Consider the following 14985-nt stretch of genomic DNA (forward strand, 5'->3'; position numbering starts at 1 on the left):
CGGTACATGGGCCCCTCACCGTTGTGGCCTCTCCCGTTGCAGAGCGCAGGCTCAGCGGCCATGGCTCACGGGCCCAGCCGCTCCGCGGCATGTGGGATCTTCCCGAACCGGGGCACGAACCCCTGTCCCCTGCATCGGCAGGTGGACTCTCACCCACTGCGCCGCCAGGGCAGCCCGATTATTTCATTTTTAAGGAAGATGATTGGATTCTCTAGGCCACCAGGGTCGCGATTTAGCTTTACAGTTCCTAGGTCAGAGTGCTCAGTCAATTAAAACTGTTTTCTTATTTTTCTCTTGCAGATTCAACTTTCACGTATCAAACCACCCTGGGTGGTTAAAGGTCAGCCCACTTACCAGATATGCCCCCGCATCGTCCCCATCACGGAGTCCTCATGTCGGGGCTGGACTGGCACCAGGACCCTTGCAGACATTAAAGCCCGTGCTCTGCAGGTCCGAGGGGCGAGAGGCCACCACTGCCATCGAGAGGCGGCCACCACTGCCATCGGAGGGGGGGGTGGCCCGGGTGGAGGTGGCGGCGGGGCCACCGATGAGGGAGGTGGCAGAGGCATCGGCAGTGGTGATGGTGGTGAGGCCTGTGGCCACCCTGAGTCCAGGGGAGCCCCAGGTACCCCTGGAGAGTGTGCGTCAGATCTACAGCGAACACAACTACTGCCGCCTTGTCCTCTAAATGGGGAGCATGTCCATCCTGGAACTGCCGTGTCCATAGCCAGGAGAGAGGACCTGGCTTCTCCCAGAAAGGAGAAGAGCTACCCACGACAGAGGGTTCCAGATGGCCTCAGAAGCGGGCTGGAAGATGCTTCCCGACTTCCCATTGCTCCCACTGGGGACCAGCCACGCCAGGCCTTACCCCCACTGCCCTCCAAAACCCCGGCACCTGAGCGATTAGTTGAGCAGCCTGCGTTGCATCTGGGAGGTAGAACTGAATGTGGGTCTGGTACCACTTCCTGGGAAAGGGGTAATGAGGAGCGAGGACCCACCATCCCCCTGGAGAGCAGTCCTGTTCAGGCTCTAGCGGGGGATGTTGGATTAGAAGAAGGAACCGGCCAGGCTCTAGACAGTGACAGTAATCCCACCGTGAAGGATCCTGTGAATGTGACCCCCAGTCCCATCCCTGAACCATCGTTGGCCGGTTCCCTGCAGGACAGACCATTTGATGATGAATCAGGACTTGGTGACTCGGGCCCACCCATGAGGGAAAGTGCTACTAGACGAGAAAACTTGAAAACCGAGGCTCCCGTCTCCGCTGGTGCTGCTCCTTGGATGCCTGGCCTGTCAAATGACGAGGCAGCGGGACGGCCTGAACCCGACTCCAGAGAAGACGTCCCATCCGTTACGCCGCAGGTTGGAGAGGAGTGGGAGAAAGCTGCTCCCCTCATTCCAGCGTCACCTGGGGGGTTGACAGCTGAGGAGGGTCTGGATCCCCCCGACAGCTTGGCTTCACTCTGGACAGTGCCATCTCCAGGGTGTGCTGCCAGCACCGGCCACGACCGCAGGCAGCTGGAAGGTGGAAAGCTGAAAATCAGTGGGGACTCTGAAGTGCTGAGCCCTCAGAGCGAGTCCACAGACACAGCCTCTGACTTTGAAGGCCGCTTCTCTGAGGACAGCATTGAGGCCGAGCCTAGTGAAGCTGCAGTGCCGAAGAGGGCCTCAGCGGTGGAGCAGGGTGAGAAACACGTTTGGAACCGCTCCACCTCACTCTCCAAGGTGAACGGTGACCTGAGTCTGGTCACAAGGACAGACGGGATGGTTGCTCCACAGAGCTGGGTGTCTCGAGTGTGTGCGGTTCCCCAGAAGATCCCGGACTCCCTGTTACTGGCCAGTACCGAGTACCAGCCGAGGCCTGTGTCCCTGGGCAGGCTCGCGTCCTCGGTGGAGGCTACTAACCCCCTCGTGATGCAGTTGCTGCAGGGCAGCTTGCCCCTAGAGAAGGTTCTTCGTCCAGCCCATGGTGGCAGCAAACCCGAATCCCCACGACTCCCACTGACAACAGAGCAGAGCCATGACGGCTCCCTGTATATCGGATCTTTGCAAGACCCTGCGGAAAGCAGTCATGAGGTTGGCAGTAGCAGTCCCAGTTCTTTAAGAGCTTCGAAGGAGTCTCTTCTACCTGAGAGCCGTGAAGCAAGCACCGGCCTTGTCAGGCTGGAGGCCGCCCAGGCTCCTGGAGCGCCCCCACAGATTTCCAAGCACGCCCTGAGTTTAGGCTCCCTATATCCAGTGACAAATCCAGTGGCTGCCTCTGGGAAAGTAGAAGTGGATTCCAAAGAGCAGTTCTCTCCCTTTAGCTTTGAAGATCAGAAGGAAGCTGGTGACCTGTCCCAGTGCAGTAATTCAAGTGCCGCCCCAGGCACGAGTCCGGGAAATCTCACTACCTCGAGAGCCCCTTGTTTCTCATCTCCAATTGTGGTCTCCTCGGGTCCCGATCAGGCAGGTCGGGCCCTGGGTGATCAGAACAGTGCTGGAGGCCAAGGGAAGAAGCTCTTTGGCTCCAAAAACGAGGCTGCAGCCCTTCAGTGCCCCCGGCCTGTGGAGCCAATGCCTCTGCCTGCTGATGCCCCTCCCGATTTTCCCAGCAGGAAGTCGGGGCCAAGCAAAAACTCTGTGTCTGGTGGGGTACAGACGGCCAGGGAAGACTGGGCTCCAAAGCCACCGCCTGCCTCTGTTGGCAGCATCAAGAGCGAGAAGACTTTTGGTGGGGGGCCTCTCAAGGCGAATGCAGAGAACAGAAATGTAGCGGGGCCTAGTCCTCGGGAGCTGGTGGATCACTTGCAAGGGATCCCCTTTGTCCTTGATTTGCCCTTCTGGAAATTACCCCGAGAGCCTGGGAAAGGGCTCAGTCAGCCTCTAGAGCCTTCTTCCATCCCCTCCCAGCTCAACATCAAACAGGCATTTTATGGGAAGCTTTCCAAACTCCAGCTAAGTTCCACCAGCTTTAATTATTCCTCTGGCTCCCCCACCTTTGCCAAAGGCCTTGCCGGAAGTGTGGTGCAGCTGAGCCACAAAGCAAACTTTGGTGCAAGCCACAGCGCATCACTTTCCTTGCAGATGTTCACCGACAGCAGCACGGTGGAAAGCATCTCACTCCAGTGTGCGTGCAGCCTGAAAGCCATGATCATGTGCCAGGGCTGTGGTGCGTTCTGTCACGATGACTGTATTGGACCCTCAAAGCTCTGTGTATTGTGCCTTGTGGTGAGATAATAAATTATGGCCATGGGAAAAGTTGTATATTTAGTGTGTGTATTTTGATAATGACGGATCTTAAATCTGTATACAGAATATCATTGATAAAATAGACTGTCTCTCTAGGCAAGAGTTCTCTTGCCTGTCCCTAAAATCTGTAGTGCTAAAGCCCCTCGGCCACTTGTCGGCCTTCTGGTTTTGCTGGAAGGGTTTCCTGCAGGGCAGGTTGCTGGGCTGCCCAAGGCTGGCCGGCCAGCCCGAGCTCTTGTCACACAGACAGAGCCTGGTGCGGTGTGGGGAGCCTCCTTGAGACTCAGAGGGACTTGAAGCTGAAGCAAGAAGGTTGTGTTCTCCACCAAGGGGACTAACCTACCCGAACTGAGTAGAAATGTCGGTCTTCCACTGCCCCCTCCCTGCCGTCTTTCCTCCCGCTGTTCCTCTGGGAGTTGATGGGGAAGAAGTCAGCACGGGGTTAAAGCAACTCCCAGCAGTGCCCACCAGGGGGCTTCAGAACCTGCTGACCTCAGGGTCACAGTCATTTGCCAGTTGGTGGAGCCAGTTTGACCTTTGGTTCTGTTGCTGAAGCCGGTTTGGGACTTGGCTGTCTCCGAATAATCCACTGGCCCACGGGAGCATTCGGAACCTTGAATAGACCTGCTTGGACAATGCGTCGGGTATAGGATTGTCTTTCCTCCTTGTAAGTCAGGTGTCCAGACGTTCGGCAGGTGAATTTGTCTGCTCGACACCCTCTCCGTCACTTTGGACTCTGTGGGAGTGGGCATCTCCACACACCTGTGTATGTGAAAGTCATTTTACATTTCAAAGCAGTGTGTTTTTCTTATTTTTATATTTTTAACTCTTTATCCTTGGATGTATAAAGTGAACTCCTGGCTTCTGTAAGTATGCTCTCTGCACCTCTAATGTTTTATCATGTATTTATATGTTGTACACAGTACTGGCCGATTCTGTAAATGGGTGTATTGTACAGAGAACACGAACGACTCTCCCTTATTTTACGTCTTCGGCATCATTGCATTAAAGTGGTGTCATTGACTTCTCTGCACCTGTGTCAGAGCCACTGCGTGCTGTGCTGCCCGACGTGAGGGGTGGAGTGATTGACTTGGGACCTGCCAGTTGGCCCGGTGCCCTGTCACCGGTCAGCCGGTGGACCTGCTGCACTTGCAGAGCCACGGGCAGCCCGGCTGCTCGCTGCTGGGCGAATGCGTCTTGCTCCTCATCGCTTCTCCTCCGACCTTCACTGGCGGCTCGCCGCCATGTGTGACAAATCACCACCACCAGTGTCAAGTGCTTCTGGATTCAAGGGTGAGTGCCCTGGGCAGCCCCCAGGTGGGCCTTCTGGACCTGGCTCCGGGCTCCCCACCTGTCAGCAGTACCTGGGAGCACGCTTTCCTGGGGCCACAGGACTCCCCTGGACATACTTTTGACAGCAGGTTAAGGAAGAAACAGCTATGCCAGCTGCCAGCCTCTCTCCCGACACGTTTCCAGCAAGTAGATGTCTCCATAGGTGTGTCACCTCACCCTGCTTCCTGCCTTATTTCTTGTTCCTCGACTTGTGAGTTGAGCATCTTCCTTGTTGAGCTTAGGTCTCCCTGTGTGAGTGCGTCTGTGTGAGCTGTAAAATTGGTGTGACTTCAGCAAGTCTCATTTCATCCGAAAGGTCTTTTCTTTCCCCCACTTTTCATCCATTGTGGCATTTCTGTCATCTGAAGCATGAGTGGGAAGTTGGCAAAGATGTGGTGGTGATTTAAATGCAGTATTGGCCAAGTCCAGGTTGTCAACTTCAAGAGTCTGTTTACCAAAGACAGGGAGCAGAGGCACAAGCGTGTTTGACCCTCTTCCTCTTTCTGCTGTGACCTTTGGGGCCACCCTAGGGGACAGTTGGAAACTGGTCCGCCGGGGAAAGCACTGCTCTTGTATGTCTCTGTGGTCTTGGAAAAATAAACCTGTACAACCTGCACGTGTGGTCTCGGTCATCTTCTGCGGCCGCCCTGCTGGGCTGGGAGGAAGGTTGGGTTGGGAGGCAGACCCTGGCTCACTTCACCTCGGCGCTGGAGCTGATTTTCTAGTCCGTGGAGCTTTTTGTTTTGTTTGATGTCGACTATTTTTTAAAGTCTTCATTGAATTTTGTTACAGTTATTGCTTCTGTTTCATGTTTTGGTTTTTTGGCCGCAAGGCTTATGGGACCCTAACTCCCTGACCAGGGATCGAACCCACACCCCCTGGGGTCTTAACCACTGCACCGCCAGGGAAGCCCCTCGTGTGTGGAGTTCTTTTGAGATGCTGGTCCCAAAGGTGCGACTTGTCAGTGTTGCTGGTCTTCATCAGACTGAGCATGACATGCGAACTTACCCATTTATCCACCATGTGGACTGGAAGCAAAATCTCCTGAAACCGATGGGGGTCCTTTCCGCCTGAGAATCGAAGCCGTGAACTATGCCGTCCCTCCACAGCTGCTCATCCCAACCGCCTTGCTGAGACTGAGGTTGCCTGAGAGAGTCCTCCTGGCAGAGGATCTTGCGGGAGGGTGACCAGCAGCAGCGAGGGAGGGGCCTGCCCGAAATGGGGTCTGACGCTGGTTGACGAGCCTCAGTGGATGACAGACTGCAGGGATTGACTTTAAAGATTAATTAAAATACGTATCCATTAATTTGTTTCCCGTGAACTGGAGAGGGTAGATTTTACGTGCGTCGGAACATGTTTTGGGGCAGTGCAAGCTGTCGTTTTGCGGTGCTGCAGTTTGATCGAGGTGCGGGTAGAGAAGTCGTGGTCAGGTGGCTTTGTGGTGCCTGGGTAACTGCCTGGTGGTGGTGATGTGTACGTGTGCCTTCATGTCATGGAATCTGTTGGCCCAATTACTTCTGCAGGAGCTTAGAATGTGTTGGAAGCCAGGGCTGGGACCTGACCGCCAACTGCATCTCAGCAGGGAGGTGGAACGTGCGCCGGGTGAGAGTGGGGGCCTGGCTGCTTGCCAGCGCAGTGGTTGGGGTAAGTCACTAAGCCCCTGGCAACTTGCTCATCACTGATCTGGGCTGAGAGTTGCTACTGCATAAAGTCATCATGTGCGGCGCATAGGAAGTACCCCATCCTGTTAGCTCGCGTGGGACTGAGACGGGAGAGGCTCCTGTCGTCTGCTTGACCCTCACCCCGGGGAGGAGCCGTGGAGAGGGGGGCCCGTGTGGCGCGCTGAGGGCTGGTGCGAGCTGAGTGGATATCTGACTTTCAGCCCCTCACTACAGTTGAGTGCATAGTCCTGGGTTTAGAGACTGAGTACTTGGCAGGAGAGGCTTATTTTACTCATGGTCCAAAGGGCAAGGAAATCTGCTGTTTCAGAATCTGGAAAGAGTGCTGTCTTACTGGCCAGGCACAGTGTCACCCGTTTGTTTCATGTCCGACCTGCTCATGAGGAAGTCAGACCCTGCTTGAGAGGGATGCGTGTGTGTGCGTGTGTGTGTGTGTGTGTGTGTGTGTGTGTGTGTGTGTGTGTGTGTGTGTGTGTGGTGTATGGTGTGTGCGCGCCGTTTAAAGTGATGGAGAGGGTAGGCTCTGTGACCCTGGAGGTTAATACTTGAAACCAAATGGTGACAGTGCCCTGTGCTTCTTCCTCTTTGTGCATCATTTTGAAAGCCTGGAATGAGCATCTCTAACAACCAAAAGGTATAGATGGAAGCTCTGTAAGGATGACAGTAACAAAAATACAGCCGTCAGTGCAATGATTCATTTTTCTGGGAACACGGGCTCCTCTGAGAGTCCAGTGGGAGCTCTGGACCCTCTCCCCGCAGGGACATGCACACGCACACACAGACGGTTTAAGAGCCCCCCCTCCGCCCCGCCGGCAGCTGGAGCCCCTCACTGAAGAACCCCCTGACTGATAATAAACCTAATAAAATCTGGGTTTATACAAAAGAGGGGAGAGAGGACTTTGCAAAGGATTATCCTACAGTCTAGCCACTGACCTTCACTAGTGCATTTAGATTTAAAAGTGCGTTACAGGCACGGTCTCCCCCCCTCACCAAGTAAGCTGAGCTTGGCCTGCTCGGTCACTGAGTAACCTTGATCTCACTGTTCCATGGGGGCGTCCCCTTTGATGTCGTCCTCTACACTTAACACCGGTGGTCTGGAGCTCCATTTAAAGAAGCTGGGCCGGGACCAAGCAGCCCTTCTCTGTCCACAAGCACTTCCTCCTTGGATCCCAGTGTCCCCGCGGCTGGCTGCGGCTTCAGCTGGAGGTGAGTGCTTTCCATTGGGCCAGCGCGGGCCGTGGGCCGTGGGCCGGGGCTCTGGCTGTGTTGTCCCAGGTGGGGGAGTTTGTGGTCCTTCGGTGGTTCTCAGCAGTGGTAGTTTTGGTGGGACAGACACTGTCATGGCATCGCTGAGGACTTGCTGCTCTGGGTCCCTACCTGCATCTGAGAAGATGAAGTGCCACCTTCTGCTTTGACTGTACCTGCTCCTCTTCTTACGAATCTCAGCCCCAGGGTATATAGACTCCCTCGGGGCAGCGTTTTCAAACTGTTGGCCCATCTCCCTTTACCTGTTTTATATATTTGGCTACTGCACAGAATTTCATTAAAAAAAAAAAAGATTCTTCTGCCATTACAAAAAAAAACATTTAACGACTGCCACATAGTGTGTGTGGGTGTGTGTATATACAAGCAATTGTTAATTACATTTATGCTTTTAACTCAGAATTGATTTTAAACTCATGACAATCAGGTTTGGCCCCAGTCACATTCCTGAAAGTTTTCCTCAAAGTTTAACCTAAATTGAATGCAGGATGAAAAAAAGTCTGCACACAAGTAAACGTCTTTGAAAAAAACAAAAAGCAGCCCTTTTGTTTCCTTCAAGGGGACCCCAGGTGTTGGGTCGAATGGAGTGTCAAGTCCTGACGGTTCAGGACCAGGGATGGTGTTTCCTCGGTTTTCCCAGCTGCCTGAGTCTGGTTTCAGTCTCAGAAGAGCTGCGCCCTGGGCGGACAGGAGTGGAAAGAGGGCGATTTGCCGGGAAACAGCTGCATTTAAGACCTTGCTTGGGCGCTGGCTGAATCCAGGCGAGGTGTGCACCCGGCGTGCCCATTTTCTCATCTGTAAGCGGGGCCAGAGCACCTCCCTGGGAAGGCAACGGTGAGATTTCAAAATGATGTGTGCCTGTGCTGGGCACCTGACGAGGACCAGGAAAGGTCCATTTTCCTTCCCTTTCTGAAGGGTGAGGCGCCAAAAAAAGTGACAAGTTCATTTGTTCAAGAAAATCTACTAAGGACCTTCTGCGTGCTAGCTTATTGGCTAGGAAAAGGTGGAATCTGGGACTTCCCTGGTGGTGCAGTGGTTAAGAATCTGCCTGCCAATGCAGGAGACACGGGGTTCGATCCCTGGTCCGGGAGGATCCCACATGCCACGGAGCAACTAAGCCCATGCGCCACGACTACTGAGCCTGTGCTCTGGAGCCCACGAGCCACAACTACTGAAGCCCCGCGTGCCTAGAGCCTGTGCTCCGCAACAAGAGAAGCCACCACAGTGAGAAGCCTGTGCACCACATCGAAGAGTAGCCCCTGCTCGCTGCAACCAGAGAAAGCCCGTGGGCAGCAACAAAGACCCAACGCAGCCAAAAATAGTAAGTATATAAATTTAAAAAAAAAAGGTGGAATCTACTGGTAGAATGGTGTCTCAGTGCCAAACCAGAGCTGGAGGGAACAGTACTGGCTGGCAGTGCTGCTGCTGAGAGGACACAGTGGAAATAAAGCATTCAGTTTGTTATTCAGTGTTTATTAAGTAGATTCAGTCTTATATATGATATACAGATTCAAAAGAAAAAGGATTCCACATACTTATGAAATCAGTGCATTTAGCAAGTAATACCATGGAGATAACAGCTCGATTAACAGCTCATTGGTCTTTTGTTAAGTGAGGGGAGAGGGAGTTGGCCTGTGCTAGTCATTCCACAAACAAAACAGAATTTAGTTGCATCACATAGAGAAGACACATTCTAAGAATTAAAATATTAAGCCACATTTACTGGAAAAACTCACTATATAGAACACAAATAATTTTTATAGAGCATTGAGGAGGAAGTCCTCACCTGCTTAGAAGAGCCACGTTAAGTTGCATAGGTGCATATCTGTAAAAATATAATTTAGAGGTGAAGCCATTGACTAAGTAATAAAGAGTCATCTTTAGAAGTTGGTGCCATCTGCTGTTTGTCTTAAGTGCCATATGCTTACTGACTGGAGCCCCCTGCCCCTCCCCAGAGGGGATGCCTCATGAATGAGCTGCCTCCAGGCGACCCTGAAGAAATGCTTATACCGTCTGCATTGGGAGGTCTTACAACTCATCTCAGGTAAGGAACTTGCGCTCTTCCCCAACGTGTCTCAATTATGCCAGGGGACTGGAAACCTCTCGGGTTGTCCCTAAATCTTGGGTGGCTTGACCCTGAAGCTCCCATGAGTCAACGTGACCTTCCCATTCCCGGGCTGTCAGGAGAAGAGCTATATCCACCCTCGGCTCTGCAGCCAAGTCCTACTTTCACTTTTCATGAGTCCACGCCGTCAGTGTCCCACCTGCAGCCGGTGGGAAGTCTCCCTTCTGAGCCCTGCTCCTAAATGGACCATATGACACAAGCCTATGGGCCATCTGCCGCATGGAGATTTTTCTGAGCTTAGAAAAGTATTTTTCAGCAAATCTGAGTTCTGTGTGGTGTAGGTTTTTTGTTTTTGTTTTTAGGTGGAAACACAGGTAAAAAGTGAGAGGTTTTTGTTTCGTGGCTTTGCTAGGCAGATGAGCTTTGAGGTGCGCCTTCCTCCTCAGGAGCGAGTCTTGCAGGACACACAGGGACCGGGGCATCTGTACATGTAAACAGTACACTTTCACTGAGTCCAAAATTAGGAGCAAAAATACAAAGGTTCACATTGGTCTTAGGTAGATACAGGCGAAAAAGGACTGAGCTGTTTAGCTCATAAACAACAAAAACAAAGTTTCTAAAGCACCACTAAATTATATAAAAATCAGACCATGGACGGATTGAAACTGGTATTCTGGTGAAATACTTTACTATCTTGTAAAAAGTTTTACAAAAAATTACAAATTAAAAGTATCAACCCTCTGAGTTCAAAGCAGCATTTTGAATATGAACTGGTAATTAATCCTATAACCACCCCTGGAGTCATAAGTGGCCCTTGGGAATAGGGATGGCTGGGTTCCACCTGTTTGTTTGAAATCTTCTAAAACTTTCCAACCCCCTGCCGGTCCCCCTCCCCCTCAACACTGTCCTTGGGTATAAACTGAGTGGTGATGGTAAAATGAGTTTTAGATGGGTTGTACTCTCACTGGTCTACCCGATGACCCACCACTAAGACCAAATTCCCATTTCTCCTCTGATTCCAACCTTGTGGGATTAGTGAGCCCCCTGCAAAGACTCTGGAACTGATATATATTCTATTCTTGCATTACCTCTTAAAAGTAGGATCCCGAATGATCAATTTGTGCCCTGAGGCCCTCCGTAAGAAAGAACTGGCTGTGGGGCAGGGCTTTAGACGCTCCCTTTAGGAGAAGGCAGTCCCTGGGGCGGGGTGGGGACAGCAGCGAGCTGGGTTCAGCAGAGCCAGCTCCTTGGTGCTTCTCCAAATCAGGGGGAGAGGGATGGGGTTGACGCTGCATCTTTTAAAACAAAAGCAAAACTGAACAAGTTCCCTGATGGAACTAGCTAATGGAATCCTGTTTCCACACAGTAACTTGCTCCTGATTCGGCCGTCACGAGGGCTTCACGTGCAGCTTCACTCGGAAGGAGCCCACCCCAGAGGTGGGGTCAACGTGACGGGATCCACTGTCCTGGAGGGGCTCTGGGAGCCCCAGCGGACCTTGACCACGATCATCATTTGCTTCCTTTCTCTTTGAAGCACACTGAACCTACACTCTCATCGCGGTGCTAAGGCCGCTGAAGGTGGTCAGTTAGTTGGGACAAGCTTGACTCAGAAAAACACGACTTCACACTGGAGCTTATACTGAGCTTCAGATCTAATCCCTTGTGCGGGTGGTGGCGGAAGCCGCTTCCCCAGTCTTTCTCACTCCTGTGTGTTCAGAAAAGCTAACCGTTTGTGCCTGGCTTGGGTACTGCCTCCGGGAGGAGAAATGACACGTGAAGCAGTTGATGTCGAGAATTCTAAGGCGGCGATTGTCTGTGCCAGTTTTCAACATTAAGATTTTCACAAATTGCCCGGGGTAACATTTTGCAAAAGATCTACTGATTACTTTTTGTAGTATCGTTCATACACAAAAATAAATATTTACACAAATTCAAACGTCCGCGAGTGGTACTGAGCAGATGGGGGCGGGACGTGTGGACACTGGGGGTGGGGTGGGAGCGGCCTCGGGCACTGGAGCTTGTGCTGTGCTGACGGCGGGTCTCGGCGTCCCGGCCCTGGCTGGAGCCTGGGGACTGGTCAGATGGAAGGCAGAGGTGGTGTGGCTGCGTGGGGTGCTGGAGGCCACTTGGGAGAGCAAAGGCCACCCTCAACCTCTCGGGGCTGGAGGCAAGCAGGGGGCAGGACGCCCTGCCCTTCAGACTTTCTGGATCGGGGGGCCCATAGCTCAGTCGCGGATCCGAGGAGGGGGAGGCATCCACGCTGGAGCCCCCTCACCACCCCTCCTGAGGGTGGTCTGCCACAGTGCCAGGAGGCAGTTGGCTGCAGAAAAGCTGGTTTGGGAAGGGGGTGCCTGCTTTGGGGTCGAGCGGCTCTCGACCCTAGGGTCCCCTCGGCCCTGGCTCCCACGGGACCTCTTCGCTCTGAGGGCGGAAAGGCAACAGAGGGCTTCTGTCATGGCTACGGAGTGTCGCATGGAGAGGCCCCGTGGGCCTTGTGAGGTCTGGGCAAATCCCTGGTTTTAGCAGCACTGGTAGGTATTGCACTGAGCAAGAGGAAGTGCCTATCGGGGAGGAAGGAAACCAGGCCAGCCTTTTCGTTTTGCCCTTTTTCACACTCCAGGGATTATGGGTTTCTTCCAGGACTGGCCCCTGCAGAAGGGCTGGTCCTAGGAGAAGCCAGGTGGCTTCTCCACTTCTGCTGATGGTCCCTTTACTCCAGCCACGGGGGCAGGGGACAGGAGCTGCGGTCCACCTTTCCTGACAGCCAGGGGCGCACCCTGCAGCAGTGAGGGGGGTGGGGTCGGGGGCCCTGTCCAAGGGGCCAGGGCCTGTGCGGAGAAGTGTTCAGACCTGGCTCCCTGGGGGCAGGGTGAGGGCAAGGACCCAGCTGACCGGCTGCCTGTGCCCCGGCACTCTGTCCTGTCAAGCGCTGGGGCCAGGGGCTCCTCCCTGGGCTCCATCCAGCTCCTGGCCTCCCCTCTGGACTTACCTCCCAGGCAGACACACTGGGTGGGGGAGGTGGGAGACAGCCGTTCAGAACAGGCTCAGGGCACATCCTGGAAAAGCCCACGCTGGAGTGTGAGGTAGAATACGGGTGACCGTGTGACTGGGGCGTCTGTGGGATGAGGGGAGGGGGAGCCGCTTTTGTTTGTCTTTGCTCTGTAGTGGGTGTGGGTGAGGTCCTCCTGCTTGGCGGGGCTGGGCGCTCAGAGGGACAGCCAGCCCGGCGCCCCCGCTGCCCCCAGCCCTGCCGGCCCCCAGCCCGCGCCAGTGTAGTGATATGGAATGTTAGGTCACAGGGATACATCCTTCTGATCAGACAGACACAGACTGGCAATCTGTACAAACACAAAAGAATCCATTTTCAGAAAAATAAATTACTAAGGGGAGAGGAAGAAAGGGTCCACTTTGTTTTTCTCAATAAATATGCAATTCTGCTCACCTAAGACTTGAAAGGTAATTATCTGGGGGTGGGATTCTAACATCAGGGTCCACGAAGATGATTCTAAATAGAGCTGCGGCCCCAGCGCCTTGTCAGGGGGAGCCCCAGCCCTTCCAAAGCTGCCCCGTTGGCCTCTTCCAAGCAGGTCAGAGCACCCGTGTGGTGAGATTCCAAAAAAAAGTGTCCTTGTGCCCAGAGTCTCAGGCGCTTGGAGTGTGGCTAGAAACAGCTCTTCTGCATCCACCTCTTTCAAAAAACAAAAGGTACCAACTGGTGAGGCGGGAAGCCGGTCCGGGGCTGGGAGAGCCTCCTTCCCTAGGGTAGTGCACTCCACGTGCTGCTGGGTCAGTTCTGCTGTAAAATGAGGTTTTCCAGTTCATCTGCTGAGCGCAGCAGGAAGGCGGCGGACTCCCGGTAGCCGGCGATGAGCTGCCGCACGGCACTGATCTCGGTGGGGCTGAGCTGGGCGGTGGGCATCGTCCGGCTGGTGCTGTTGCTGGAGGGCGTGGGTGTGGGCGTGGTGGAGGTGTTGGAGGCCCCGCCTTTCATGCTGAGGTCCGTGGGCCCTGTGAGGAGGGGAGCCAGGGTGAGGAGGGGCACCCTTTCCCTTATCGTGGGGGCCCAAGGCCCTCGTCTGTCTCCACGGTTGTACCCCAGTGCTTAGAAGGGGGCCTGCAGACAAGACGCGGGCTTCTCTGTTAAGCCCGAGGGTGATCCTGCATTGGGGTCAGGGGGAGGCTTTGGCCTCGGGCCGGGCAGCACTCTGGGCCCAGCTCCCTGGCACTCATCGCACCTCGCCTGCTCTCTGAGGACTGTCAGGCAGGCCTCCGCGCTCTGGGCTCTGGTCTCCGGGGGAGGGGGCGGCTAAGACACTGCCGGTAGGTGGGGGTCCGACGCCCCCGAGGGGGACAGGGTGTGGAAAGCTCTGGACGGAGTCCAGAGTTGGAGCCCCAGAAGGCCAGGAAAAGAAGCACCCATGTGTGCGCCTCATGAGACAAGGAAGGGGTTTCTCAACCGCTGCCGCCGGGGAAGAGCAAGAAAGAGGCTGGCTGCCCTGGGCTGCCCTGCTTGGGCCTGGGAAAGAGGCCGGGGCTGGAGCGGCCAGATGGAGTGCGCCCTGCCGGGAGCAGCTGGAGGGGCAGGTGGAGGGAGGCGCTGGGGGCTGAGCCTCCTCCTGGTGGGCTGCAGCACGTCGAAGCCCCTTGCCTTTGAGAAGTTCTCTTGTGCCCAAGCGAGGTGGAAGATTAATGCTGGTGGGGTGGGTGTGTGAAGGTCGGAAGGTCAGACAGGACCCAGAGGGGCCCTCTGGAGAAATCACCTCCCCTTTGCCCTTGAACGGTGGCAACAAAGAGGGAGCCTGCAGTCTTACCGAAACACACTGGGGGTGTGTGCTGGGGCCACCAGGCCTGGTCTCCTCTCCACCTTTCCCAAACGGCGCTATGGGGTGCGCTGTGGCTCTGCAGTCAGCGAGCCCGGACTGGCGGCCTGCTCGGCCCCGCCGTGGGTGATTCCTAACTTCCCTGGGCCCCCGGCCCTCAGCTACAGCACAAGGCGACTGTTCTGGGGCTGAGCCACGCCGGTGAACCCCTCGGTGCGGCGGAAAGGGCTTCCAGGAGACACAGAAGCTCCTGGAATTTGAGCATTCTTTCCAGGTGTTCAGCAAGAAAACCGCCAAAGGAGAGGATCTGGTGGTGTGGGAGTGGAAGCTTGCTTGGGAGGCCGCCTGTGACCCAGCTAGGTCCGTCTCCCTGTGCCCTGCCCAGCCCCCAACTCCCATAAGCAGAGATCATCGTACAAGGGTGTGTGAGGCAGTTCTCAGTTACCAGCCAGCTCCCCACTACCCCACTGGTTCTGACAGCCAGTTTGAATCATTATTGCACCTACAGTGGCAGCAGCTTTCTTTTTTTTTTTTTGCCTGCACCATGAGTCTTGCAGGATCTCAGTTCCCTGACCAGGCGCTGAACCCGGGCCAC

At 54.6% G+C, this 14985-nt stretch overlaps 2 protein-coding genes across 5 annotated transcripts in view; one reads left to right on the forward strand and one right to left on the reverse strand.

The window, feature by feature from the left end:
* Nucleotides 1-5177, forward strand: part of ASXL1 (ASXL transcriptional regulator 1) — a 70160-nt gene extending 64983 nt beyond the window's left edge. Inside the window, exon 13 of the mRNA XM_024742934.1 lies at nucleotides 301-5177. Within this exon, the coding sequence (XP_024598702.1) occupies nucleotides 301-3219 (2919 nt within the window). The 3' untranslated portion in view covers nucleotides 3220-5177. The remainder of the gene's footprint in view (nucleotides 1-300) is intronic.
* A 3784-nt stretch (nucleotides 5178-8961) lies between these two features.
* NOL4L (nucleolar protein 4 like) overlaps nucleotides 8962-14985 on the reverse strand; it is an 85694-nt gene continuing 79670 nt past the window's right edge. For 3 of the 4 annotated variants that reach the window (XM_024742961.1, XM_024742960.1, XM_024742962.1), the window contains one exon: nucleotides 8962-13578. In XM_024742961.1, the coding sequence (XP_024598729.1) occupies nucleotides 13358-13578 (221 nt within the window). In that variant the 3' untranslated portion in view covers nucleotides 8962-13357. The remainder of the gene's footprint in view (nucleotides 13579-14985) is intronic. The other variant, XR_003003006.1, reaches the window with a different exon arrangement.

The sequence above is a fragment of the Neophocaena asiaeorientalis genome, unplaced genomic scaffold (genome assembly GCF_003031525.2).
Source record: "Neophocaena asiaeorientalis asiaeorientalis breed wild unplaced genomic scaffold, Neophocaena_asiaeorientalis_V1.1 scaffold82, whole genome shotgun sequence".
Taxonomy (NCBI): domain Eukaryota; kingdom Metazoa; phylum Chordata; class Mammalia; order Artiodactyla; family Phocoenidae; genus Neophocaena; species Neophocaena asiaeorientalis.